Source organism: Lepidochelys olivacea, assembly GCF_965140295.1.
Source record: "Lepidochelys olivacea isolate rLepOli2 genome assembly, chromosome: 6".
NCBI lineage: Eukaryota > Metazoa > Chordata > Testudines > Cheloniidae > Lepidochelys > Lepidochelys olivacea.
This window is the reverse complement of record NC_140416.1, coordinates 47,985,406-48,011,915: the sequence shown is the minus strand read 5'-3', so window position 1 is coordinate 48,011,915 and position 26,510 is coordinate 47,985,406. Positions and strand designations below refer to the sequence as shown.

The 26,510-nt window shown below is 38.8% G+C and overlaps 1 protein-coding gene across 4 annotated transcripts in view; it reads right to left on the bottom strand.

Annotated features, from left to right (window-relative positions):
• Positions 1-3,496: 3,496 nt before the first annotated feature.
• The window catches only part of CD44 (CD44 molecule (IN blood group)), a 102,205-nt gene continuing 79,191 nt past the window's right edge, over positions 3,497-26,510 (bottom strand). For all 4 annotated transcript variants that reach the window (XM_084632297.1, XM_084632298.1, XM_084632299.1 and 1 more), the window contains 6 exons: positions 24,500-24,679; positions 22,579-22,758; positions 21,289-21,474; positions 16,864-16,962; positions 15,695-15,773; positions 3,497-11,347 (listed from right to left, as the gene is read on the bottom strand). In XM_084632297.1, the coding sequence (XP_084488423.1) occupies positions 11,131-11,347; positions 15,695-15,773; positions 16,864-16,962; positions 21,289-21,474; positions 22,579-22,758; positions 24,500-24,679 (941 nt within the window). In that variant the 3' untranslated portion in view covers positions 3,497-11,130. The remainder of the gene's footprint in view (positions 11,348-15,694; positions 15,774-16,863; positions 16,963-21,288; positions 21,475-22,578; positions 22,759-24,499; positions 24,680-26,510) is intronic.

Below are 26,510 nucleotides of genomic sequence, written 5' to 3'. Positions count from 1 at the left end.
AAAGTGGGAATAATGACAGGTTTCAGAGTAGCAGCCGTCTGTATCCGCAAAAAGAAAAGGAGGACTTGTGGCACCTTAGAGACTAACAAATTTATTTGAGCATAAAATTTGTTAGTCTCTAAGGTGCCACAAGTCCTCCTTTTCTTTTTGGGAATAATTACAGTTAGTTATATTATTTCTATCATATGAAATGATCAGTCCTTTAATCTGTGAGATTTAATAGCCTGCAGGCTGTGATCTTATTAACTCTTACAAAGCTACGAAGGGGGATACTGCTAAGGAAAACCCAGGGTATGGCAGAAAGTGGTGTTGGCAGTCAAATAGCTGGCATGCTTTCCTCTGAGTCAGTCAGGATTCAATACCCCAATATGGTGACAAAGGGGATTTTTTGGACAAAACTTAAAACAGAAGTCCTGATCGCTCTGTCATTAAATATCTCCTGACAACACTTTTTACAAGAATTAAGGGTGTCAAATCATTCTGCTCCCCTAAAATTCCTCTTGAGATTAGTTGGACTCAGGATTCTCCTTCACTTTCTGGCCTAATCTGGTGTGTTTGTGCACTTTTACACCCCTTTTATGCTCCAACCCAGAGATGGTTTCTCCATATTGGGACCTCACTTTGATAAGCTTGGACCATACTTTGGGATCCTTTCGGATCAAAGGAACTGTAACAAGATCTACACTGATTACATTCCAAAGCTTTGTTATGTTAGAAGCATAGAAGAAAAAATATAGAAAGAACAGAGGACACGCCTAGCTAAGTGCTCCAGGTGAAAACTCACAGTTCCAACCCAGCCCCCAAAATCCCCAATCTTAGAGGAGCATTCCTTTCCAACATGACTGATCGTTTATGGAGTGATTCCTTCTTTATCAGGGAAACAGGTGAGTGAAGTATGAAGTAGAGTAAAAAAGGGTATCTTGTGGATCATTTACTAACAACAAAAGAGGGTTTTTTTAATCCCTTTTCCCCCAATCCCCTGAGGGCATGTAAGAAAATAATAGTGAAGAGGAGGTTCTCAGAAAAGAATGAGAATGTCATGCAACTCCCTGATCTTATGTACATCCTTTTACCATGCACTTTGCACTAGATGCTGTGTAAACAGGAAGAGAAGTCATCATCATACTGAAAGAAACTGGTGCACCCAAAGTTAATACACCTTTAGGAAAAATATTAAAACTGATGTGACCATGAGACCTGAGGCAGAATTAGTCAGCTATAATAGATCCAAGTGTAGTCACTCATACTGGCCTAGTAGTATTATTAATATTTATTTATAACAGCAGCCAAAGGCCCCAATCAGGGTTGAGGCCCCACTTCAGGAGCTGAAGTAATTCTGTTATGAAGTGGGACATCTGAGTTTAGGTGACAGTTTTGAGGGCTACCAGGAGTTGAGAGAATTATAGAGGCATTAGGCTTTGCCATTATGTGGAGAGAATGAAATTAAATGTCTCATCTGAATTAGAAGTAGTAGGGAGGAAACTAGACTATGTGCAAGTCTGCATCTTGTGGTTGTAGTTATCTTTGTAAGGCACTCAGGTATTGCAGTAATGCACGTGACATACATGTACAGACGGATAAAGTAGAACACTGAATTCTGCCCACAGGAAACTGTATTGACAAGCTCTGAAAGGAGCGATGCTCCAGCCCTCCTCCATCAAAGGGAAGATTGCTGATGAGGTTTAGGAGGAAAAGGAGAAGAGGAATATTAAAAAGGGTACATCTGTGAGATCCCTCTTCAAACTCCAAGAGGGGCTGACAGGGCTACAGCTATCCTAAGGAAAACAATTAAACAAATATAGAAACTGATTTTGCTCTCATGATTTAAGTCTAGTCCAAGGGACAGAATTTGCATGTGATACTATAGACAGGCGAGCATGTTTGCAAAAATTTCAGCATCCTGGACTAGAACACAAAGCATTTCATAAATGAGGTATTATTCATACACCTAAATACAGTGTGTCCGTTGTCATATATTTACCATCAATTTCCAGATGTGGCACTTTATCACTGGGATGATAGGCAGGTATGGCTATCTTCCAGGTATGATGGACCTAACCTGGGAATAACACTGTTTGGCTACTGACATCTCTGTGTATTGTAATACAGTGTCTGTGAAGGTGATTTTACTGACTCTCCTGGATTTGGGAAGTGCATAAAGTAGCCATGTCTTGGTAAGCTTTTATCCTTTCACTTCTTAGTCACTAGCTCAAAAGCAGGTAAGGCCAGTTACTACTTCTGAAATGGAAAAGGGATCACACATACACTGCTCTCCTTGCCTGCCTACACCCTTCCATCCTCTGGAAAAACATCCGCTGTGATCTGAAGGGAGGAGGTTGATGCTCAGGTGCACAAAGGGTAGAATATGGAGTGCCTTTAATAATGTTTAATGATGGCGGTAATGATTTTAAACTGTTGTGGTGTTGATTGCTGCAGGATTTGGGGCAGAGGGAAATTAAGGGCTGGCTTACTCAGGTCAAAACGTTCCCCTCAACCCTCAGCTATATTCAGCCAGAGGGAACACAAACCTAGTCCTTTAGGGCCAGATTTCAAAAGTATTTAGCTGTCTAAAGACACTGGCAGGCACCTGATGATTCAAAAGCACCTAAGCATGTTAAGCACCTGCATCATTGATGTTAGGTGCCTAACCTACTTAGGTCCTTCTGTAAATCCCAGTAAGTGCCTATCTCCCTATTTAGGCTTTTTAAATATCTTTGAAAATCTGGCTCATAATCCTTACTCATGGCCATAATTACTTGGTTGAGTAAGAACCTACTCCCATGAGTCAGGGCTGCAGGACTGGGCCTCACATGGCCTTTGTGAGTGATTTGAATTCTTTCATTCTCTCCTTTGTCATCTTACATTATTTCTCAAAGACAATATTCCTTGTGAGCGAGAAATGATTAATAGTCTCATGGGTGAAATTCATCCCTTTACAGAAGGCCACCACAAAAGAAGGCACTATAGTCTAGTGGACAGGGCATTTGACTAGGACTTGGGAGACTCCTAGTCAATTCTTGGCTTGGCCACTGGCCTGCTAGGTAACCTTGGGCAAGTCACTTCCCTCCCTATGCCTGTTTCTCCAGGTGTAAAATGGGGATAATGATACTTACCTCCTTTGTCAAGCACTTTGAAATCTAAAAATGAAAAGTGCTATATCAGAGCTAGGTGGTGTTACCATTATTAAATCCTATTTACACCCTATTTTCAGGACATAAGGGAAATTCTAACTGAAACATAGGCCTTGTATTGCCCCTCTGCACAAAGGTGAATTTAATCTCTTATGAACAAGTGATTTTTGACCTACTTTGCTGTTTATATCACTGGCTTTTAGAAAAATGAAACAGAATTCATTCACAACTTTTTGGAGCTAATGGAAGATGTGTTATTAGCAAACGAATCGCAAAAGAAAGAAGAAGAAAAGGAAAGAGGAGAAAAAGAAACAGACTTCTAGCTGCAAATTTCACTTTTTCCTCTGGTGAATAAGATGAGCCAATTCAGTCAAACAAAACCAGCTTTTTATTTTAATTAATAATTTGAGAACAGATCATTTATTATAAAAAACCATCCACATTTGCAAACTACAACAAATAAGTACAGGTTTTGTACACAAAGCATCACTGCATGATTGAAGCCCAAACATTGAATCTCTTGTGGATCTGAAAAGGAAAACAAACCACCCCATTGCTCTAGAGTTTTGTGGTGAGGCTCTCATCATTTAGGGTTCTAATCCAGAGCACTTGCAAAAAAGAATTTTCTCTCCCACTCCCAGGATTTGTGGAATCATAGCAAATGTCAGTTGGGACCATTTTGACTTGGGACACTGAAGGAAGCTAAGGCATGATGTAGAGGCTTGTTTCCACCCAAGGCAAGCACTGTCAACTTGGGGTTGGGGGTGGGGAAGAAACATTCCACAAACTGGGAGTGGAAACTTTTCACCCAGGATCCACAGTGAGGGCACTGACAGAAACTTGAAACAGCAGCCCTGAGCCAAGTGCTTTCTATTCCAGAGCTGAGTGCTTTCTGTTTGTCCAGAGGTGGACAAAAGCTGTAAATACAGCCCCAGGTTTAAAGGTTTGAACAGGAGTAAAAAGTATTCAGTTCAGCCCTGGCTGCTCTGGGTAGAAAGAAGGCATGAAGCCTGCATTCACTGTCCTGCTTGCAGAGAAAATGGGGTCACTGAAAATGATCTAAGTGTTTTCTAGGTTAAGCCAGTGAAGGAAAACAAACAAAGCACCAAGAAAACCGTGTGAGAAAATAATGCCAATGGCTCCAATTAAACCAACAAATGCAAGAAAATTCAGCTGAAACTCTATCCTTAACCCAACTTGCTTGTGCTCTGGTATGTATGGAAGTTGGAACCTACTACTAAACTGGTGTCCTGGAGAGAGATTCTAAGGGGAGCAGCACAGAATTCACAACCCAGGGGGAAGTGAAGCTAAGATGGCTTAAAGTGAACTTCGCACCATCCTGGTCCTGAGCTGCTCTGAGGGCTGGAGGGGCCCCCCCAAACATAATTTAGCCCTAGAGGCCTGTCTAACTTTTGGCACCCTCCCATGTCTGCAATCTGTACTCCCAATACACCTCTCCTGCCCCCAAACCCACTCCACTATGCTCCCTATGCCAGGACTTACAAGAGGGCCACCCGTGGGCAGCCTTACGACTGTCTGTCTCAGTTTCTGCACCAGACAAATTCTTCCTAGACAGAACCAGGGCTTTTAGGTCCCCTTTACAACACACTGGCCCTTTACTTGGTATAAAGGAACCAGAGCTAGAACCAGGCTCTCATTTATGGTGTATAGAGAGTGAATAAACAATAGATCAATTTTATCAAGTTGTTATTCCATGGTCCATTATTTCAGCATGAACTCTGAACATGCCTGGTATTGTAATCTTATTTTACCTTAGACCCTTAAAGCTACACAGGGCAGGGGAGCTTAGTTCCTTCTTTACGGCAGCGTTAGCGATAGATGAACCGAGTAAGGAAGAAATTAGATGCCTCATTCCATCCCCAGTTCATACACACCTGTCCAGTTCCACAACTAAGCTCAATGTGAACTATTTTTTTCAGAATCTGCTTAAATCTCTTCACTTAAAGCTAAGCAAATGTTTACATACCTTCCTGAATCAAGGCCTAAACGAGATCAGAATTTGGCCTTTTTACTGGAAGAAATAATACATTTTATTTTGAGCAATCCAAAAGAAACAAACTGCTAAAATACGTACAAAAATATATATGGTTTTTAACTTCACAATTCTATCTTAAAATTGCTAAAACATTATTTTCCTCTCAAAAGCTTGTGGGGGAATAAGCAGAACTTCTAATTGTCTCTGGATTTCTTTTCAGCAAGTTTCTGTCCAGAACAAATTTTTATGGTTGAGCTAGAAATAGGGATTAGTGAACATTATGGAGGGTAGTTTTGTGAAATTTTTAAACAGTTGTACTGAGCTTTACAAGGTACTCAAAACCTATTTTAATTCACAAGTCTTATTTCCCTGAAAGTTAAAATACATGCTGTTTTCCAGAGATGCTGCAATTATTTGAAACTATTTGTTTCCTAGGTAGAGGAAAGCCTGTGCTATGTATAAGGAATAGAGGAACTTTCCAAAAATATAGTCTGGTACAATGAGCTTCCTATATATGACATTAAAACTATGTCTACTTTTTATGAGAATTTTTTTTCATTCCCCTCTTCGTTCATTATGTCAGTCTCTCTGCCTTTGGTTTTCATTCTGCTCTCTCGTCAATTTTTCACTTTCATTTTATCATTGGATTTTCTTCTCTGTTCATTTTTTCCTAAGCAGAACTCAGTGATTTTTAAGTCAAACTTTCAAACCTCCATATTCCAGTGGGTTCAAAATTAGATAAAAGGGATTCACTTGTCCACAGAATATTTGAAAAGAGGGGAAAAGGTTAGAATATAAAATGGTGACTTCCCTTTAAGCAGTGCAAATACCACTGGTTAGACATTCTCCAGGTCACCATGGAACACACGCTGACTGTAAGGGCAAAAGTAGAACTTCATTGACTTCAGTTGCCCTTCCCCTTGAAAAAACAATCAGCATTCTTGAGGACAGAAGGCCACCTCTGACTGAGGACACTTTTGATAAAAAGCAACTTTTTATCATCACTACTTTCCAAAAATCGCAGTACCGGAAAATATTCAATATTCACAGCTGACTTGAAAGCGAGCAATGTACCTGCATACAAAAGTGGATTTTCATTCCATGTTAACTGGTAAAATCCATAATTCCTCCATGAAAAGGGAAAAACCAACAACCACAAACCTGCTTAGCCTGCGTAATCTTTAAAAACATAATAATAGGTGCCAATAGGACAGTTCCAGAAGCCTCGTGTTAAGCACTGGGAAAGTACATCTTTAACAATAGCTTTAAATAGAGATAATGAAGACAAAAGTATAATCTGAACCATATTTAACGGGCATCATTGTTCCTCTTTGCCAAATTCACACTCTGGTTTTCTTTACTTTCAGTAGGGAAAGCAGTTCTTAACAGCAGACATGTGCACTGGGTATGTACTACTTGCCACCTGCCATAGTAATAACTAGATGAGCTGTGAGTGGGAGAGATCTCACATTCAGCTTACAAACAGTGGGAGGAAAGCTCATTGGGAAAGATCAGTTCAGGTTTTTTTGCCTAGAATTACAACATGTTCAAATGTCAGATGCTAAGTACCAGTTCTGGGGAAGGGACTTTCCTAGTGAGTAACACAGAGATTTCACTCTCACTGCACCCCTTCTCTTAACTCTCTCACAAACTTCTTGCTGCCTAAAGCATTCTCTCTCCCATCCTCATCATGTTAAGCTCTGTTCCCCAAAACACCTTACTCCATTAAAGTGAATGGGAGACTTGTCACTGACTTCAATGGAGGCATGATTTCACCCTGGGCAACTTCAGGTTTCAACATCTTCTTCCCTACATCAGAAAGCTAATCAATATCCAGATCTATCTCCTGTGTCTATATTTAGATAAATATAAAGTATCAAATCTAATTCAATCTAATCGCCTTCAACTAGAGTAGTAGGAGCGATGAGTAGCTTACTAAGATGAAGTAAAAGCTTTTGGCTGCAATATTGAATAACTTCCTCCAAGAAGCCAATCTAAATCAAAATAGTCCCCACAACCGCTGGCTCAATTAAGTTCTTTGAGGCTGTCTACACTATGGGGGAAAGACGATCTAAGCTACGCAATTTGAGTTATGTTAGTAGAGTAACTCAAGTCGACAAAGCTTTAGATACCGCTGGGTCCACACTACACTATGTCGACGGGAGAGCATCCCCTTACTCTTCTTCTTCCAATGGAGTACTGGCATCAATGGGAGAACGATCTGTGGTTGATTTAACAGGTCTTCACTATGAACACCACAGCATTGATCCCCGGTAAGTGTAGACAAGTCCTAAGTCTCCTGGGTCCAACAGCTAATTCTGAGAGGGAAATAGGTACTTTCCTGGAGCCATAGAAAGGATAATTAGGCACTCCCCTAACCAAGGGGCAAGACTCTGTCTTGCACAGCTCCATTACTCTCTAGTAATCAGGTCCCTGGTAATGATCTCCTTGGAAGTCTCCATCAGCATGCTAAATCCTTCCAAACTACTTAATACAGGGGTAGGTTCGTGTTACTGTCAAATTACACACACAGAACATCCCTGAGATGCCAGAAAAAAAACATAGAAATATCATACTGGAATTCCAATTCCCACTGACTTTGTGGAAAATATTAAAACACTCTCTTGCCATAAAGCTTTTTAACATAATGTAACCCTTCTCACTTCTCTGCTTCAATAAACCATTCTTTATAAATCATCCAGAAAACAGGGGTGAAGTCATTGATCAGAAAGAGAGAGATTACAGCCACGTCTCACTCTTAATACACTTGGTGCTTTAGATATTTCCATGTAACTTCAAGTATTGGCTATATTTCTTATTTTCAGCATTGTCTGAGGTAATTTAACACCATATGCTACTTACAAGGCTGCCCTACCTTTGCTTTTTCTGAGTTAAACCTGTCCCACTGGAAAATTAAGTAGAGCCAGCAAAAAATATCAGGTCCATGCACACACCAAATCTGTCTAAGTTAGTGGAATTTCACTGGTGAGACAAAGATGTAAGGGCTTGATTCCATTAGGTGCTGAGCCCCCTCAATTGCCACTGACTTCAATGGGAGGTCAGTATCTTACAGGATTCAGCTCTAGGTGAGATGAGAATTAGACTCATCATCCAATTTCTAGAGAAGCCAAACCACCCATTTCAAACTGCCAAGCTGACTTTTTTCGCCCAGACGAATGAATGCTTGGAAACCGCACACACAATGTTAGTAAAGCATTCAAGAGTACAGGGAGTTTCTGCTGGGTGTAGCCTAGTGTTTACAACCAGGTAAATAGATCTGTGGCTCATTGGGACAAAACAAAAAACAAAAAAAACCCCTAGCTAATAATAATACCAGTCTTATCTTTTCCCTTAATTTAGAATTAAATTTATTTTTGGAAGCTCAATTTACAATTTACTTTTCCCCCCAGGTTTCTGGTTACAATTTAGAGATGATTCTTTCTTCCTTCTAATTAATCTGTTAATAAATATACAAATATACCAAGGGTGCTCTGTAATAAACAAAGTCCCCAAACAATAAAACCCCACCTCAGTACAAACGATTGTTATATGCATGAAACTATAATGCAAATTAATTACACATGTGGCACATGGCATCTAATATAGAATCACTTTTGCAGATATAAAATAATGGCACGGCTTCTGTAGGAGAGATTGCATGCCACCCTATCAAAAAACAAAAACAAAACCAAAAACCCCTCCAAAGAAGTCAAGTCATGATATCCTTGCCATACTAGATACTGAAATTGAGTAATCTGGGAAGGAGATGGCAGATTTCCCCATTAAATATCTGAATAGGTATACTCCTGTTTAGAGTAAGAATTCTAATGTGTAACATGCCAAAGCCTGTACTTAAAGAGGTCTTTTCAGAGACCCTATGTTCAGCTAGGACTCAAGAGGTGAAGAGGCCTTGTTCTGAACCTCTGCTTTGATCAAATTTTATGCACAGTGCCCATTTCAATGCATCCTTCAAGAGACCAACCATTCTGATTTACAATGGAAAACATTGTCAAAAACTACTTCAGGAATGAAAAATGCCTGAAGGAAACAGATCTCCCACAGCATAACTGAGTTATGTATGTTCATGACAGGATGAGAATGTTGACATTGGACCATATTTACTGATGATGTAAACAGGTATAACTCCATTGACTTCAAAGCATATGATCATATTCAGCCCACGAACGTGTGACTTTCTATGTGTGAAACATCCCTGTTCAGTGGGCCAGCACATATGCCACTTAAGCAGTCAAAATAAGTCACATATGCCACTTAAGCAGTCAAAATAAGTCATGCTTTGCTGGCCCTCTTGCACAAGGGTGAATTTCATCAATGTCAATCTGCCTGAGAAAACTTACCATGTTACAGTATGTCATTAAAACAAACATTTATGGTGAGCTGCTAAAGATCTACATTGAGAAACACAACCTCAGCAATCTCATGCATAGTGGTATGAATAAAGCAAAATATTAGACAATTCTAGCTGAAATTTTAACTGCTGAAGTTTCTTTAAAAATGAATTAAAATAAATGACTTTAGCGGGCTCGTCTCAGTTCATTAAGGATCTATGGTCAGTGAATGGGACTATTTTGCTTAACTGACTAACCATTTAACAATTCCCATCCCCTGGTGCATAGGGTCCTCATTGATCATAATTACATAATGAATTGTTTTTACTTAGATTTTTCCTTAAAGTGAAGTTGGATAGACTATTGCTGGTAATTCAATTTCTTGCTGATAATATGTACAATCAATTCAGTGTACCTTACTGCACGCCATCTTAGTTTACACAGATACTTTACATAAATGGGGTGTACAAAGGGGAGGGAAACATGAGGCAATGCAGCTGCAGCTATTTTATGTTGTTTGAATAGTTTTCTTTGATCTTTATATAGTTTTCCAACTTCTTGTTTCAACAAGTGAACAACATTTCTCTTGGCATTTTTAAGAAGCAGAGATTAAACAAAAAGATGGATGAAATGGAATCCAAAAGAGAACATCACATAATTTTAATTTGACTGTTAAAATATCAGCAAGATAATGTAACATGCAACAAGTATGGGGAAAAACAGGTTGTGCTAAGCTCAACATCTTATGATAATATCTGAGAGCAGGGATAGATAGAGCCCTATTCTGTAAGAAACAAAATATTGCCATCTTGTTTGATCATTTCCTACTGCTAGGTTTTGAAATATGTGTTTGAGTTGTGGTCACTGCATTTATTTGTCAACTTAACTAACAAGGTTCACTAGGGAACTTACTCAAAATATGATTGATCGGGGAACAGCAACAGACAGTTTTGAAACTGAAGGATAACTGCACAGATTAAGATAATAAAGAACAGACATTTATTATGTATCAGCTCAAGTTTTTGTGTCTTTTCCCACTCACTCCAATAAAAATTATTGGCATTATATATCCATGGGCATTTAAAAAAACAGAGATAAATAGTTTTGTCCTTTTGGGGTTTCTCATTGTAACCCTAGTTGTAATCATTCTAAAATGTCACAGTTTGCCTATACCTGCAGATCCTGAATGCACCTGACAAACTCCTCAGGGCTGGAAGGGGATTTTAAAAGATTCTGGTGTAATACAGACTCTACCAAAGCCCTTTTTTTCTTTAACTCTATTTTTCTCTAGACATTTATTACCATAAATGCCTTTGAGATGCAGTGACTAGATATTTCTGTATTTTCACTTAGTGAAGGTGCTGCAACTGGGGAAAATATGATTTCAACTAGCATCCCTCCTTACATATAAGTGTCTTCCAGGTAGGAAATGGGAACTGCCAAATTTATGCAAGTCTCAGGCACTTATATCAGAAAGCAATGTCAATTTTTAAAAATCTGGACCTGACTTTTAAAAATATTAAAAAGAAGAATAAAATGTACGCTTAATTATGCTCAAAAGACATCAGTAGCACATTGCATCTGTGAGTTCCAGGCCCAGTTCCATGTGATTTTGATTTCCCCAACTCTCGATCTACAAGATGGCCCAACACTACTACATCCCAGTCTTCATGTTAGCTTCTTGCTGATTTTGCGTTTCATCTGTGGTTAGGAATTCATCACATGGTCCTGTTCGATTATCTGGCTGTTCTTTATGTACCAAGTGCACCATTTCTTGAGATTTGCTGGCTTCTCCATTCAGTCCACCCATCTTCTTGTCTGACACTGACCCTTTGCCATTGTTAATCACTAGCTTTTTCTTCTGCCCACATCTAGAAAAAATAAGCAACACAAATGGAGATTATGGAACTGGGAAGCACAACATACAGAGTAGATTTTCTAGAAAGGGGGCAAAGGAAATAAAACTTGAGTCTGTCAATGGAGAAAAGCTAAAATATAATACATAAAGCTTTTGTCTTTAATGGATATATTAAGTTTTTCAGGTGGGATATCCAAAAGTATCCACCACTGCTCTTATTCTACTCCCATTGACTTAAGTGGGAACACAGTTCTTTTGACAATCCCTTCCTTCATATATTGCTCAATTATTTTTAGAACTAGGTCTGAAGGTTCAATGTTTGGAACTAGTAATATTTCAATCCAGGGTTCCAACCTATCTACAGTTATCTCAGAGGATCATTTTTTCTCTTCTGTTCTCTTTTTCATGTGTCTGGACTAGAACCATGCTGACCATGCTATGGAAGGGGTCACAATGCTATCATCAACAGTTTAGCTTGTTAAAGGCTATATTGAGGATGGAAAATAAAGACTGGGCTTAGAGATTATGCCTCAGATTCTTAGCTGCATCCTGGATGCAGCTACGGGTGAGGTCACAAGTAAGTCATCTGAGGCTTTCTGATCCTGGGACTGGTTCTATGCTGACCAATCCCTCATGTAGTTCTGAGCAGCCTTAGTACAGCTACAAACTATACCTGCAGACTATGGCCCCAAGGGGTTGATATGTCAGCTGACATTCATTATAATGCATCAGAACTCTGGAAAAAGGGGGTGGGAACAGTCACTGCTTCCCCCTAACACACCCCTGTGTTATGCTGTAGGAGGAGTGGCATAGAAGCGAGCTGTGCTGGTTCTATACCATTCAGGGATATCTCATGGAGCTGGTTAAACTGGCTTTCTGGTTATGATGCACAGTTAAGTATAAGATGTGCACAGCTAAATATAATTAATTAAAGACATACACACGCAGCACTATTCTTTGAAAACAACTACAATGTTTCTGCAAACATCTTTTAAAATGCTTCCTGCTTTGGCTAAGTGAATTCCATTTGAACTACTAATTTGGCAGTTAAATTATTTCTCCATCTTTAGTTTGAATCAAGTATATATATATATTTTTGCCAGACAGACATACGACAGCTGTTTTAGCCAAGGTGACAGAGAGCAGATCCGCCTTGTCTCAGTTTCACTATGTTTACTTTATGCAACACATGTGAGCAAATTCAGCCCTGAATTACACCCACACAACACCAATACAGAAAATAGTACACAGTAATGGGATTCCATGGGATGTAAGGCAGAGCATAATTTCTTTCCAAAATGATATCTAAACTGTGCTGCATCCCATCATGGATTGTGGAGGGAAGGACCCTCCACAATCCATGAATATTGTGGAGGGGTTATTCGGACTAGAAAGGTGGATTCTTTACATAAAATATTCATTCATTTTGTTGGGGCTCCACAAGCCATGCTGGGCCTTGGGTCACACTGTTTCAAAATATAACCCAGGTAGGAATTGTGAAAAAAGGAAAATTTAAATAAGATCAAGCTATTCCCTATTCGCCAAAATGATCTACTTCTTTGGTTAGAATTTCTAAGACATTCTGTGTCACATAAACCTCCCAACTAGAGAGGCTCAGTCTCTTGAGCAATGAATCAAACATTTCGGTGCTTTAGGCAAGTCAAAGATTTCTTGTGAAAATTGGATTCTGAAGCATTACAATATATACTTCCTGGGCCCATCCTGACCAGTGTGTATGAGGAGGAGACTGAAAATATATGTGATTGGTTGGTTAAAAGTTCAATTAAGTATTGGAAACACATCATAATTTAGCTGGTCATTTAAAAATATATGTGTGAAAGCCTTCCAAATTCTACTTTCTAACTCTCTAACAACCCACTCATGAAACCCTCAGTTTACTTCATCCTGCTTTTCAGCAAAGATCTCACAACAAAGTTGCTATTGTGAGATCATAAATTACTATTTTCATATTTCTAAGACTTATAATTTTTGGAAAATAGTCTACAGTATACTTATCAGGTAGTATAAATGACTAAGTAATTAAAACTAATTTACACTTGTCAAATAGATGAGCAAAAAGTTACTCATGGTTTTTTTTTTGTTTTTTTCTTTTTTAAAACCCTGTATTTATTAACGTAAGGCCTGATCCAGTGTCCCTTAAAGTCAATGGAAAGATTCCCCTTCACTTCAATGTGTGTTGGAGCAGACCCCTACTTTCTATTTCACAAAATTTTCCTCCCAGTCAGTACAAATTAGCAGGGGGCTGTGTGTGTGTGTACCCACCTAGTGTTATGCTGTACAGATCATTTAAGTCCCTGAATTTCATAGTTAAAAATATGTTTTTAATAAAAAAAAGTAGTTCATAATTTATAGCTTTCTGATAGAATCTGTCCAGAAATGAAACAAACAATCTGTATTTGATCATGGATGGACCTGTCTGTTTCTATGGTGATTTGCGGGGGGGGGGTGGGGGGTGGAGGGGAGAAGGCAGTCTCAGCTTTGTAGACATAGCAGAGTGACACAAATCAATAAACCATAACATTCACACTATAATTTCTAGATCAACGAACAAGAGGGAGGTTGTAGATTCTTGTGTGTTTTACCATGTGACATAGTCTAGAGAAATTGCTACTCTAAACTATTCAAGGAGCACATTTAATGTGGATATAGTCATAGGACCATAACCTCAACTGATGTAAATCGGCACCACCTCTGTTGACTTGAACAGAACTATATCATTTTACACCAGCTGAGGACCTGACCCTCAGATCACAATCTGAGTTCACCCAATTTGTACTTCCCTGCCTCACATAAGCCTGCTTTAGTCTGGTGCAGGATCTAACCAAAGGTTCCCTCCCTCCAGCTTTAATTTACACTATGGTATACTGCTAGTGGAGACCACATTTCAATGGCCAATCTGGCTATATCTCCTCCCTATTAAGCATCACTCACTTTCTTGGGCATACAGGCCCCAGAGGCGAGGTAATCAGTGCTTTCGAGGAGGGCCAGTGTAAACCAGGAACTAATTTAGCTCACTGTGTACTATGACAAAAGTGTATGGGAATATTTGCACTGATGAAAAGTTCAGGTTTAAAATAAAAGTCGCAATTTGTTACTAACAAATATTAGTAACTGTTCTGTGGTTTACTAAGATAAGAAAGACAGTCTTGTGTTTAGGACTTAGAATAGGGAGACCTGGTTTCCACAGACTTCCTGGTTAAACTTGGGTAAGTCATGTCACCTTTCTGTGCCCCAGTTTCCCCATCTGTAAAATGGGGGCAAATAGCATTTATCTATCTCACAGTGGTGTTGTGAGGATATTTTCACTAATGTTTGTAAAAGCATTCTGAGATCCTCATATGGAAGGTGCTGTAGAAATGACAGTATAAGCTAAAAGAACAAGGAAGAAAAGTAGTGAACTTGACACTGCCAAGGAATATTCTGAATACTTAAAAGATTTCTCCTAAATTATTAGACCCTTTGCTTACTACAGGGTTTCCCTCAACCACTCCTAAAACAAAGGTCAAAACCGTGGCTCATGTCAGCCAAGATCCAAAGGACCTCCTTCTCCCTCCTCCCATTCAATTCTTCTCCCAGTTCCAGCTTTCTAACTAAAGAACCTTTCCTTCAGCACCAGCTTCAAATTCCCCACAGCAGAACCCCTTTATAGTCTGCTGGAGGGCCTAGGGAATTGATTCTCTGCAGCTGATCCAGCCAGGCTCACGGCAAACTCCTGCAATCAGGATTGGCAGCTGTGACCCTTCCTTTAGCTAGTGGGAGCAGGTGAATCCTGTCTCTACAGTCCTCTGGATGGGGTGTATACAGCTTATCACACAGAGTAACTGTACTCTTGTGGCCTATACAATGCACATCATCAGCTTATATTTAGTTAACCTGGGGACCAGCTTGTTATTTACTGTACATGCTTCTGTTCACATCCATCTAGCATATTATTAACTTTCATTAACTTCAGAAGAAGCAGGATCAGGCCATTAGTATGTAAGACACAGAGAGAAATTATTCCCTTACTCTGCCATGCATAAGTTCAGTTTTTGTCACTGTGAAAATGAACAATAATGACCCACTGATTTCAATAGGGCTCCACCTAAGTGCAAGGGTTCACTTCACAGTGCTCAGCACAGGACCAGAGCCTCAAACTTCAGCAATGTCTAATAACTACTGTTTATTACAAAAGAAGAGGTGTGCTGTTCACAGAGATTGCCATTTTGGCAGAAACTCTTCTCTGTACTTTTCCAAAGCTACCAGAAGCTTCACAGATGTCCCAACAATAAAGACAGCAAGGCAGCATGCTCTCCAACAATGACCTCCTCTAACCAAAGCTAGAAATGGGCTTCCTTACCTTCTCCGACTGTTGACAGCAATGCAGACTGCCAGAATCAATGTCAGTGCCAGAAGAGAAGCCACTATGATCAACCATTCTGTGGGTAGAATTGGGAAATAATTTATCTTCTATTCTAATTTGCAATTTGACACAATAGCAGGAACTTGGACACTTTTGCATTCGTTTACAATACACCTCTCCTGTTATTGTCAGGGTTTTTTCTAATATGCAAGGATGTAAATATAATACGGTACTAACACAAGAGTGTAAGTAATACTGTGCTAAGATATTACCGATAGTTACCGAGCATGTGAATGAGAAATACATTTAATGATGCGCATGTCAAATTAAATGAAACTGTCGCTGACTGTTAACATCTGGAAACTCTATACTGTGAGACAGTGATTGGGCCTATAGCGAAGGAAAGGATTTACATTAGTTGTTTGCTTCTTCAGTGGGAGAGAGGGGCCTGGTTTTGAGATATCTGAAACAATATGCAGAGATGACTTAAAAGCAGAGTGGAGGGTCTACACTTTTCTTCATTTTGCCATTTAAAGTGAGATCCTAAACTTTGCCCTCCGTTTTTGGTTTCAGAAAAAATGGATCATACCAGCAGCAATATGGAAATATGGAAACAGCATATTTTGGCTTTTTTTGTTTGTTTGTTTGTTTCCAGTAAATAAATTCCCCTACACTGTTTACAATCCAAACATTGCATCATAGAGCTAGTACATGAGAACCTGACATTGACTGTAAATTCTGAGCCTTATTCTGAATCCATTTACCCCAGTGTAAATTGAGAATAAATCCACTCCATCAATGGAGATGTAAGTGAGATCAAAATTAGGCCCAGCAGTGAAGCTACTTTTATGGGATCACTTCCATTGATATTGTGTTAGGCATGATACAATGGGAGTAGAATCTGGTATGATATCTTTCTAACACATAATCATACACATTGTAGACAATACATTAGAAAAAGCATCTGTGGCATATGCAGAACCTCCCAGTGCTCTAGATCTCTATTTTCACCTTTCCAGCTGTCCTGAATATTTTGCTTCAGAGCTGACGAACTGAATGCATTGACAGGAGTGTGGATTAGCTATGATCTCCCGTAATAACCTCTTCATTTCCATTTCTTTAATTCTGTGATCAGCCTGCCAAAGGCAATCGCTTCAGATACCAACCTGGTATTTGGGCTGATCTCGGCTGTGAAGCTATTTTTGGTGATGTGACCTGTCCAGATGGATTTGCTCTTCTGCCACCGTGTTTGTTAGTTATAGAACCTAGACAACAAAAACATCCATTATGACCAACAAGCCTAGAGGATACTTAACAGGAAGCTATACACTACAGACTTGCCCTTTCACAATTAAAAGGATGATATGACTACAAAGTTCACCTTGAGTCCAGAAACAAAGAGTTTACCCTGCAAAATCTCAGACTAAAGTAGCATAGAAAAACATTGCACAGCCCACAGCTCATCAAAATACGTTCATAATCAGTATAACTAGGGCTGGCCTCATTATCTTGAATAATATGATTCATTTTTCTCAACAATAGCATGTTGTTGTTTTTGGGCGGTTTTCACTTTTCATTTTGCTACTGTTTCATGGGTTAAAATATGAAGCTGGTCAGGAAATTTCCATGGAAAAAATGCTGTTTCATTGACATAAAAATGTTTTGCAGAAATGTATTGATTTTGATGAAATTTCTGACAGTAAGGTTTCTGAGGTCCAGGAAGGACTGTCTGGTCAATTCGAGAGAGAGAGAGACAGAGACAGAGACAGAGAGAAATTGAAATCCTGACCTTTTTGATCCAAAAATGGAGGTTTCAACACAAATCTGTTCCATGAAAACTTTCTAAAGGTTTTGTTTTCATTCCAATATGCAACAAAAACACATTTGAAAACCTCAAATGTTCATGAAACAGAATTGTCATTTACTGGCCAGCTCTAAATCTGATAGCTACTATCATGAAGAGGTCTCAAACATCAGAATGTTGTTTCTAATGAAAGGATTGTCTTCTGCCACGTGCAGATAGATCCCTTTGTCTTTTTATCACCATCATGCAGCTACAACTATTTTCTGGCCTTATATTGGATGGGTCTCTGCCCTTAAACAACCAGTTGATATGCTGTTGGACAAGGTGTTAGGTACTCTCTCCAATCAGGCCAAGCACGCGGTCCTCTCAGCATTCTCAAAGCCTTCTGTCTGGGGAGCAAAAGAAGAACTGGATGTACTTGGACCCAAGTGATTCCATGATTTCATGAATCAAGTAGAGTCAGCCACACAGCAATTTACTGACCAGAATAAGTTTATAATCCATGCTACATGTGGATTTTACATTGGTATGGGTTAGCCAAATCAATCTGTAAGGTCACAAACATTGCTATATTGACATCAACTGATCACACTATAGAGATAGGTCCAGTGGGCTAAGCTTGGAGCAGGTATCTCTTTCGTGCTGAACCACGACATCACCGTGTTGGTTGGTGTTGGTTTTATGAATGGTCCTTCTAGACCCTAGGGACTCTGTTTAGGTATCAATATGGATACAGTTCTCAGAATTTTCATGTTCCAGAAGTGAAGCCCTCTGGAAGACAAGTTGTCTTGACATTGAGTTGTGAAGTTGGATTAGGTCTGCAATTCAACCATATACCCTCACTCTGACCTATTTCTCATAAAAAAACATTTGCTGGGCCATGCACCGATCAACTTAATTCTTGAGTATGGTAACATCTTGGCCATCTCTATCCCCACGTTGGTGCCAATTTCCAGTCAAGCCACCCCGCCACATACACCTATAAACCCTTTGAATGCCTCATAGATTCTCCCTTGTCCTGTTTAAACTTTCCCTCACCTTCAAGGCACTTCACGACTCCTCTCTGACCAGAATCTCTGACCTCATTAATAATAGCTGGCAAACACAGAGCTAAGAAGCACATTTTTTTCTTGCTGTTAACAGGCTCTTCGTGAAACATCCAGATGTTTTTACTTATGTCTGATGGGCTACTTCATGCTATCTCATGGGAAATTCATAGCTCAGCACCAAGAACTGAGCACTGAATTTAGCAACTGGGAGAGCTGACCTGATCTCCAAGAAAACAGACAAAGATGGTTAGACTATTATGGTGGATTGTGTACCCACAGACTTCAAGAGACATAGTTACCTGATCAGGGGCCCTAGCATGATACTCCAACCCCTTTGAACTAAACAGCTAACTTTTGTTTAGCAATAAAGCCCAGTTAGTAACTAAAGATTTTAGCTGTCTAGAACTATATTATCAACACCACAGAAATATTCACAATATCTAGGATTCAACTATGCAACTTAACATCACAGGCCCAGATTATCCACTCCATAGGAGACACTTGCAGTAAGTAGACAGACAGGGGCTCTAGGGACCTCTGTGAGGTTCAACTTATGACTTCTTAACCACATTCTTTCTTTGTGAAGAATCAAATATGTAGTTGGATTTCTTCAGTGCATGGTTTCACTATCCCACTGTGGCTTTTGGGCAAAAGATCAGTCATATGTATGATGTCAGACCACAGCTGAACATGACTATAGAGGGAAAGCAAGTCAAAACATGAGGCATAGCAGACTGAACAAAGAATTTCTTCAGAATGAGCCTTTAAATATGTTCTATTAACACGTGAAGTGAACTTTCTTTGTCATCCCATTCATGCTTCGCAGGGCCCATCTTATGAAAAAAGGACCTTCCTTCCCTCCCTCAATGTGTGCACACATTTTCCACTGTGGTAGAGTTGTGACCTAGCATTCGCTCTGCTTTGCTATGATGCCACAGCACTAAAAGAAACAGACACACAGCATGCCATGCCGGAAAAATGTTGGGAAAATTTGGGTCTCATGAACTCCGTTGCTCCGTTAACGTCACATCTTTGATTCTGCTAAGAATCTAAGCAGATGATCCCAGAAAGTCACCTCAGCACCAGCTCTGTCAGATTTTACATATTCAAAAAAGGAAAGGAACCAAACCCTTCTACACAGCGTCGAATGTACACACAGTAAATTACGGAGACGGCCTAATAAAATGGGGGACTGGAAGTCAGGACACATGAGTTCTCCTTTGCAAGTTACACATTTAAATATTACAAATAGAAAAATAAAATAGCAGTTTTCAAAATATATTTGTTAAATTTATAATACTTGAGGCATCTAGACTCTACAAAATTTGGCTTCTAAAGGCAGTTTTTTGATCTGGTTTATTTTGCTGAGTTTGTATCATGTTGTTCATTAAGATCTGAAAAGATGAGGGCTGGGTTCTGATCTCACTTAAACCAATGTAAATAACACTGCCTCCACCAAAGCCAATGGAATTATGCCAGTGTAAAACTGGTGTGAGATGAGAGTAACATCCAGAACCTTTAATATAACCCAGCTAGAGTCCAGAAACTATAGAAACCAAATCAGTGTGTCTCCGCTATAGAACCAACTCATTTTTCATATTCAAAGCTCCTTTCAAAATCAAATTAAAGAGTTCATTTGATGCAAATTCTAACTCTTTTAAACTATTAATGTTTCATGACTCTCTTCTAAAATACTTTGATGACAGATGTGGTATTAATACAAGTTCATATTCTTGGTTGTGTGCAACAAATGGCTGTAGATTGTTGGACAGAGTCTCTGCTGGCATGTCTGTATTGACTTCTATGGAGTTATACCAGCAGGTAATTTGATACAGCATGAATAAGAAGGTGTACCATTTAGGAAAACCTTAGCCTCTGGGTTGATAATTTAAATGAAAAGTACATTTGGGCACAAGGAAAGCCTCTTAATTTTCAAAAATAATTACTTGCATGTTGCAACATGGAACAACAAAATTCACACTGTGATCAGTGCATGTTATTTCTTTATGCAAACTAGCTCTATCAGAAACAAGCTTTTAAAACTGAAGCAGCTGAGAAATGAAAAGCCTGTTGCTTCCTAGCACCCGTAGATGTCAATAATCACTGATGGATTACTTAACAGCAAAAATTACTGGGGAGGGTAGAAGCCATACTGGAAATTATCTTCCATGGTACATGTCCATAATATCAGGAGGGTGGGGTGAGGGCTGGCTGGACTAAGTGTTACTTTGCTAGCATTCAAAATAACTGCCATTGGATGACAGAGAATAAAATAAATAAAATGATCAGGAAGATGGAACAAAATGTTCTGTGGTTTGAGTCTTTAGTATAGAAAATACTATCTCCACAGCTTGACAATGGAACACTAGCAATTGCAATCAGATGTTTTCTTATGCATTTATTTCTCTGATGTTCTAGAGAGGTTCCCCAGAGTTGGTGAAAAGAAGAAATGCTACTCATCTTCTCTGAGAAGAAAGATTGCTGGAAACAGTTGAGTTAAATCATCCCACTCCACATAGTTAATTAAATTAAAACACTTAAATTAAAACAATTAAAACACTTTCTCTTTCATGCACATTGGTAGGAGGCTATTTTCTAGCTTTCAAAACTCCAATTAAAAGAAAAAACTTTTGGATCATAACATGTCCCCCAATACTTTACAAATTTACCTTTATATCCAGAGACATTAAAAAAGGGGTGAAGGATAAGATACAATTATTGTAATTCATTGTTCTTACTGGTGGCTGTAGAAGCTGGTCCTCTGCCATGTCCACTTTCAATGTCAGAAAAAACTCCAGGTATCAAATTATCAATGGGATTGTTTGTGGGATATTTGTCTTCATTATCCCCTCCAGGTTGAATGCTCGGTGCCAGTGGATCTTTAGTTGAGTCTTCATGTTTGATACCATCATTGGAGACCACTGCTGTTATAATGATGCTTGAATCAATTTTAAACTTAATATTTGTAGAACCACCACCATTATTTTCCTCTACAACAGGCCTTGATCTTTTACATTTTTATTGTGTTTAGAGCATAAGAAGAGCATAAGAAGAGAAGGTATTCTGCTTTCTTTCACATTGTCACTGGTTTATCAACTTTTTAACTGACACCCTCTTGCTGTTCCTCAGGGTTATGATTTAATTTAGAAGAGTCTCAGTGACAATGGACACAGAAGCAAGACCACCAAAAAAATACAACCCAAAAAAAAAACAAACCCAAGAGCAAGAAGCAGCCAGGAGTGATCGGGAGTGATTACAGATGCTGAGCACTGGAACTATGTCCAATAAATATGGCAATTATTTTTTCTTTAGAAATTTCACTAATTTCTTTTATGTTCTTGTCCTTAAGTGATACTGCTTAGAACAGGCTTCAGTGACATAAAAGACGCATGCAACATAAGAAGGTCTGATGGAATGGCATGGAGCATTTATGATATTGCAATTATTTTGTAAAATCCTGTCCCTGATCCTCTAGACAGTGCTCTTCTATAAAGAGGTTACTGGTGAGCCACAGGAGCAAGCCAACAGAAAATCTCACCAAAAACATCACCACCGCACCAGATTTATATCCCACAATTACAAGCGCACCAGAATATAAACTCAGAGATGATAATCTAAAGGTTAACAGGAATGCAAGATCAAAAATGAGAGCGCTTGGCATAACCAAGCTGTACAACTTGCAAAATGATAGAGTGCTAAGAAGAATGATTATTAGAACACCTAGCATTACCTAAGGAGACAAGAATAGCCCTCATGTAAGCTCATTATGTACCAATCCAACAACACAAAGAGGAAACTCTTAACACAAAAAGAAACAAGTCAAGAATAAACTAAAACAAAAAATAATTTCACAGTATTACAGAAATTTTTGATTAACTGATTTCCTGTAATCAGGTACAACAACATGCCACAACTTATTAAGAGTTATCAATAGACTTTTAGCATATTATAAATGGTGAAATAACAATTAAAACGATCTCATCCAAAAAAGAAGTAACAAGACTATAATTTATTATTCTTACTGGTACCTGTATGAGAAGATTCATTTTTATGTTCAGTTTCACTTAGAGGAATGATTCCAGGTAGCACATCATCCCTAGAGGTAGCTGTGAGATACTTGTCTTCATTGCCCCAGCCAGGATGAACACTGTGCAACAATGGATCTTGGGTTGAGCCTTCATGTGTGGCACCATCATTGGAGACCACAGCTGTTGTAACGATGGTGAAGCAATTGGGAACTTAATATTTGCAAAAGCACTAGCCACGTTAGTCTCATCTTCAGTGTTTGCCTCTATGCCTGGCCTTGCTCTAAAATTTCTGCTGTATTTAGAGTAGCAGAGGAGAGACGCACAGAATGCTTTTGATCCACATTTCTCACCTTTTCAACCAATACTGTTGGATTACTGTGGTTTAACAGAACCCTAATGACAATGGACATGGAAGCCTGAGCAGGGAAAGCAGAAGTATCTACTTGTCTCTGGAACTCAGGTCTGATCTCAGCCAATGGGAGAAGCAGTCAGATAAGCTCACAAATACAGCAGCACCTCACCAAATTTATCTCCGTAAATCAGAATGTCGTTAAAGCACAACGAGACAGAAAATATTTAGGCTGCTGGTAGTATAAGATTAAAAAAATGGGATTTTGGAATTACCAGGCTCTATGTTCAACATATGTCTAGCAACCTGACCTGCCAAGACATTTAGGGATTTCCCCGGTTTAGGTGAATCCCTAGTCATCACAGAATAAGGAGAAAGCAAAATATATGATCAAATTCAATTCAAGTCTCAGATTCACAAATACATTTTTGAATCTTATTTTCACTATTCAATATGGTCTAGTCAGCACACAGAAAAAGCTAGAGGAAAGTTCAATATACAGACCCAGAAAAAAACAGAGAGAAGAACATTTAAAAAATAAAAATTTTTGTTCACCTGTTTCCATGCAATAAGGTCAAAAAGATATACCAATGCACCTCTTTGCTGAGAATTTAGATTTCCAACAAAGTATGAGAGTGAATAAATCGTATGCAGAAGAAATAATGTCTCATTACACACAAGGTGGTAAAATGAATATAATTCATTATTCTTACTGGTTCCTGTATAAGACTCATTTTCATTTTCAGGTATGACATAATCCCTGGAGGTATTTATAGGATATTTGTCCTCACTGCCCAATCCTGGTTGATTATCTGGAGGCAGGATTCAGTTTTATATTTCTACTGTATTAAGTTTGTAGGAGAAGGAAAGCAGAGACCTTCTATTTTGCTCCACATTATCATTGGTTTTCTCAACTTTTAACCAACACCATCTTGCTGTTTGGGCACTATGATGTGGCTGAACTTATCCATGCTGATAACACAGATAGATGTCATGGCAAGAAAAGATATAGCAGCCGCTATATCTTGGACTTTGTAATCCAAGTCTTAGCTCAGTTACTGAATTTGAGGACTGACCATTAATATGACAGTGACCAATAATTTTCTCATTTGGGATTTCGCGTTTACCTATAAGTTATGTGTGAATCTTATTTTTCATTATTCAGCAAGCTTTAATCAGCATAGTCAGAAAAAACCCCAATCCATCACCTCAGAAAAATGCAAACAAGAAATCACAACCTAGGAAATTTCAGACAGCTGATTCTATGCTAATGATTATCACAGTACCACTCTAAACCAAATTTTATCAATAGACTTTCAATAGAGTATCATAATGAAATTACACAGATGTAGAAGTAGTGTTATTCCTTCCAAATAGGGAGTAAATGGACTATAGGGTGGGATTTTGAAAAGAATTCAGCATTGGTCAAACTCTTCTCTTGTCAAATAGTAAAATAGTAAACTCTTCTCTAGTCAAATAGTAAAACTCCTACTTATTTCAATGAGAGCAGATTTAGGTCAATGCAGAGTGCTTTTGAAATTCTCATGCATAATTAATTATTCTTTTTGGTACCTGTATGAGAAGATTCCTTTTCCTGATCATTTTCACTTGGAGGAATAATTCCATGCAGCACATCATCCCTAGTGACATTCGTGGGATACTTGTCTGCATTGCCCCAACCAGGATGAACAGTACGCAGTAGTGGATCTTGGGTTGAGTCTTCATGTTTGGTCCCGCCATTGGAGACCACAGCTATTACGATGATGGTGAAGCAATTGTGAAATTAATACACACAGAACCACACTATATTATTCTCCTCTTCAGTTCTTCTCTGTAAAACAGGCCTCGTCCTTTTATATATCTACTACACTTAGTAGTAAAGAAGGAGTATAAAGGTTTTGCTCCTCTTTATTATCTCAGTTCAGAAAACTGTCCCACTGACATCAACAGGACTTAAATTCACACTTAAATGCTCTTCTGACTCAAGATACATCAATAGTTTTCTAAACCTTTTTACCAGCACCATGCTAATTTTCAAGACTGTGTCCTGGCTGACCATACACGCAGTGGAAATGGGCACAGAAGCAAGAACAACAAAGAAGAAGTAGCTCCAAGAATTTGGTCCCATAATTCAGGTTTGATCAGACACTCAGAATGAGGACTATGTCTCATTAACAACAACTATTAATTTTCTCTTTCAAGATTTCACTGTTTTATTTAGTTACACTCCCTCCAGACAAGTAGAGTCTGACCACGGGTGGGAGAAAACCTGCTTCTGTAACATAAAGGGCACATAACAACATGTAAGAAAATGATGGAACGAAATGGCCAATATTTAATTTGATATTCCTGCTGTATTTAGGTGGTGTTGCAGCAAACATGTCATCATGTGCTTATTTGACTTCAGTGAGAGACTACTCACATATTCAAAGTTAAGAATTTTCTTAAGTGTTTGCTGAATGGGGCTTTAGAGCATAAGAACAGAAAAGCAGAGAGGACTTTTTATTTTTGATAACATTATCACCATCCCTGGCCATGCTCCTGTTCAGGGGCAATGTTTTCAACAGAAATCCTCTGACAACAGAGGTAAAAGCAACAGCGAGAAGAGAAGAAATAGCAGCATCAGCTTGCCTTTGTAACTCAGGTTTGAGCTCAGTTACATGGCATGAAGACTGAATCACAAATATGGCAGGGAAGAATAATTTTTCTTTTTTGGGGATTTCAGTGCTTTATATATATTACAGTGCTTGTCTCCAGACAGGCAGATTCTGACAATTGAGACAAGCCATTTCATTTCAATTTTCTCAAATAAATACATCCGATGAAGTGAGCTGTAGCTCACTTCAGCTTATGCTCAAATAAATGTGTTAGTCTCTAAGGTGCCACAAGTACTCCTTTTCTTTTTGCAAATATAGACTAACACAACTGCTACTCTGAAACCTGTCAAATATATGAGTTATTTTAAGTATTAATTGAATTGTTTGAACTAATCCTATTCTGATTACAGTTTGTCTCGTTGATATGCTCAGGGTTTAACTGATCACCATATTTGGAGTCAGGAAGAAATTTCCCCCCAGATCAGTTTGGCAGAGACTCTGAGGGTTTTTCACCTTCCTCTGCAGCATGGGGCACGGGTCACTTTTGGTTTAAACTAGAGTAAACAGTGTATTCTCTATAACTTTAAGTCTTTAAATCATGATCTGAGGACTTCAATAATTTAGCCAGAGGTTATGGGTCTATTACAGGATTGGGTGAGTGAGGTTCTGTGGCTTGAGATATCCAGGAGGTCAGACAAGATGATCATGATGGTCTTTTCTGGCCTTAAAGTCTATGAATCTATGAAATGTTTGTGAATATCAAACCACATGACACAAAAAATAGTCAATAATCAATGGCTATAAGTCACATGGTGTTCTTTCTGTTTCCAGGGTGGATCACAGAAACTTTCAAATGGTGGGTCAAATGAATAGCAAATAATAAATGTCCTGTGGGAATTTTCAGGTGAATAATTATTTTTGCTAACATTTGTTAATCCTGGTTTATTCTATTCAGCAAGCACGGAGAAGCCAAAGAAAATACCAAC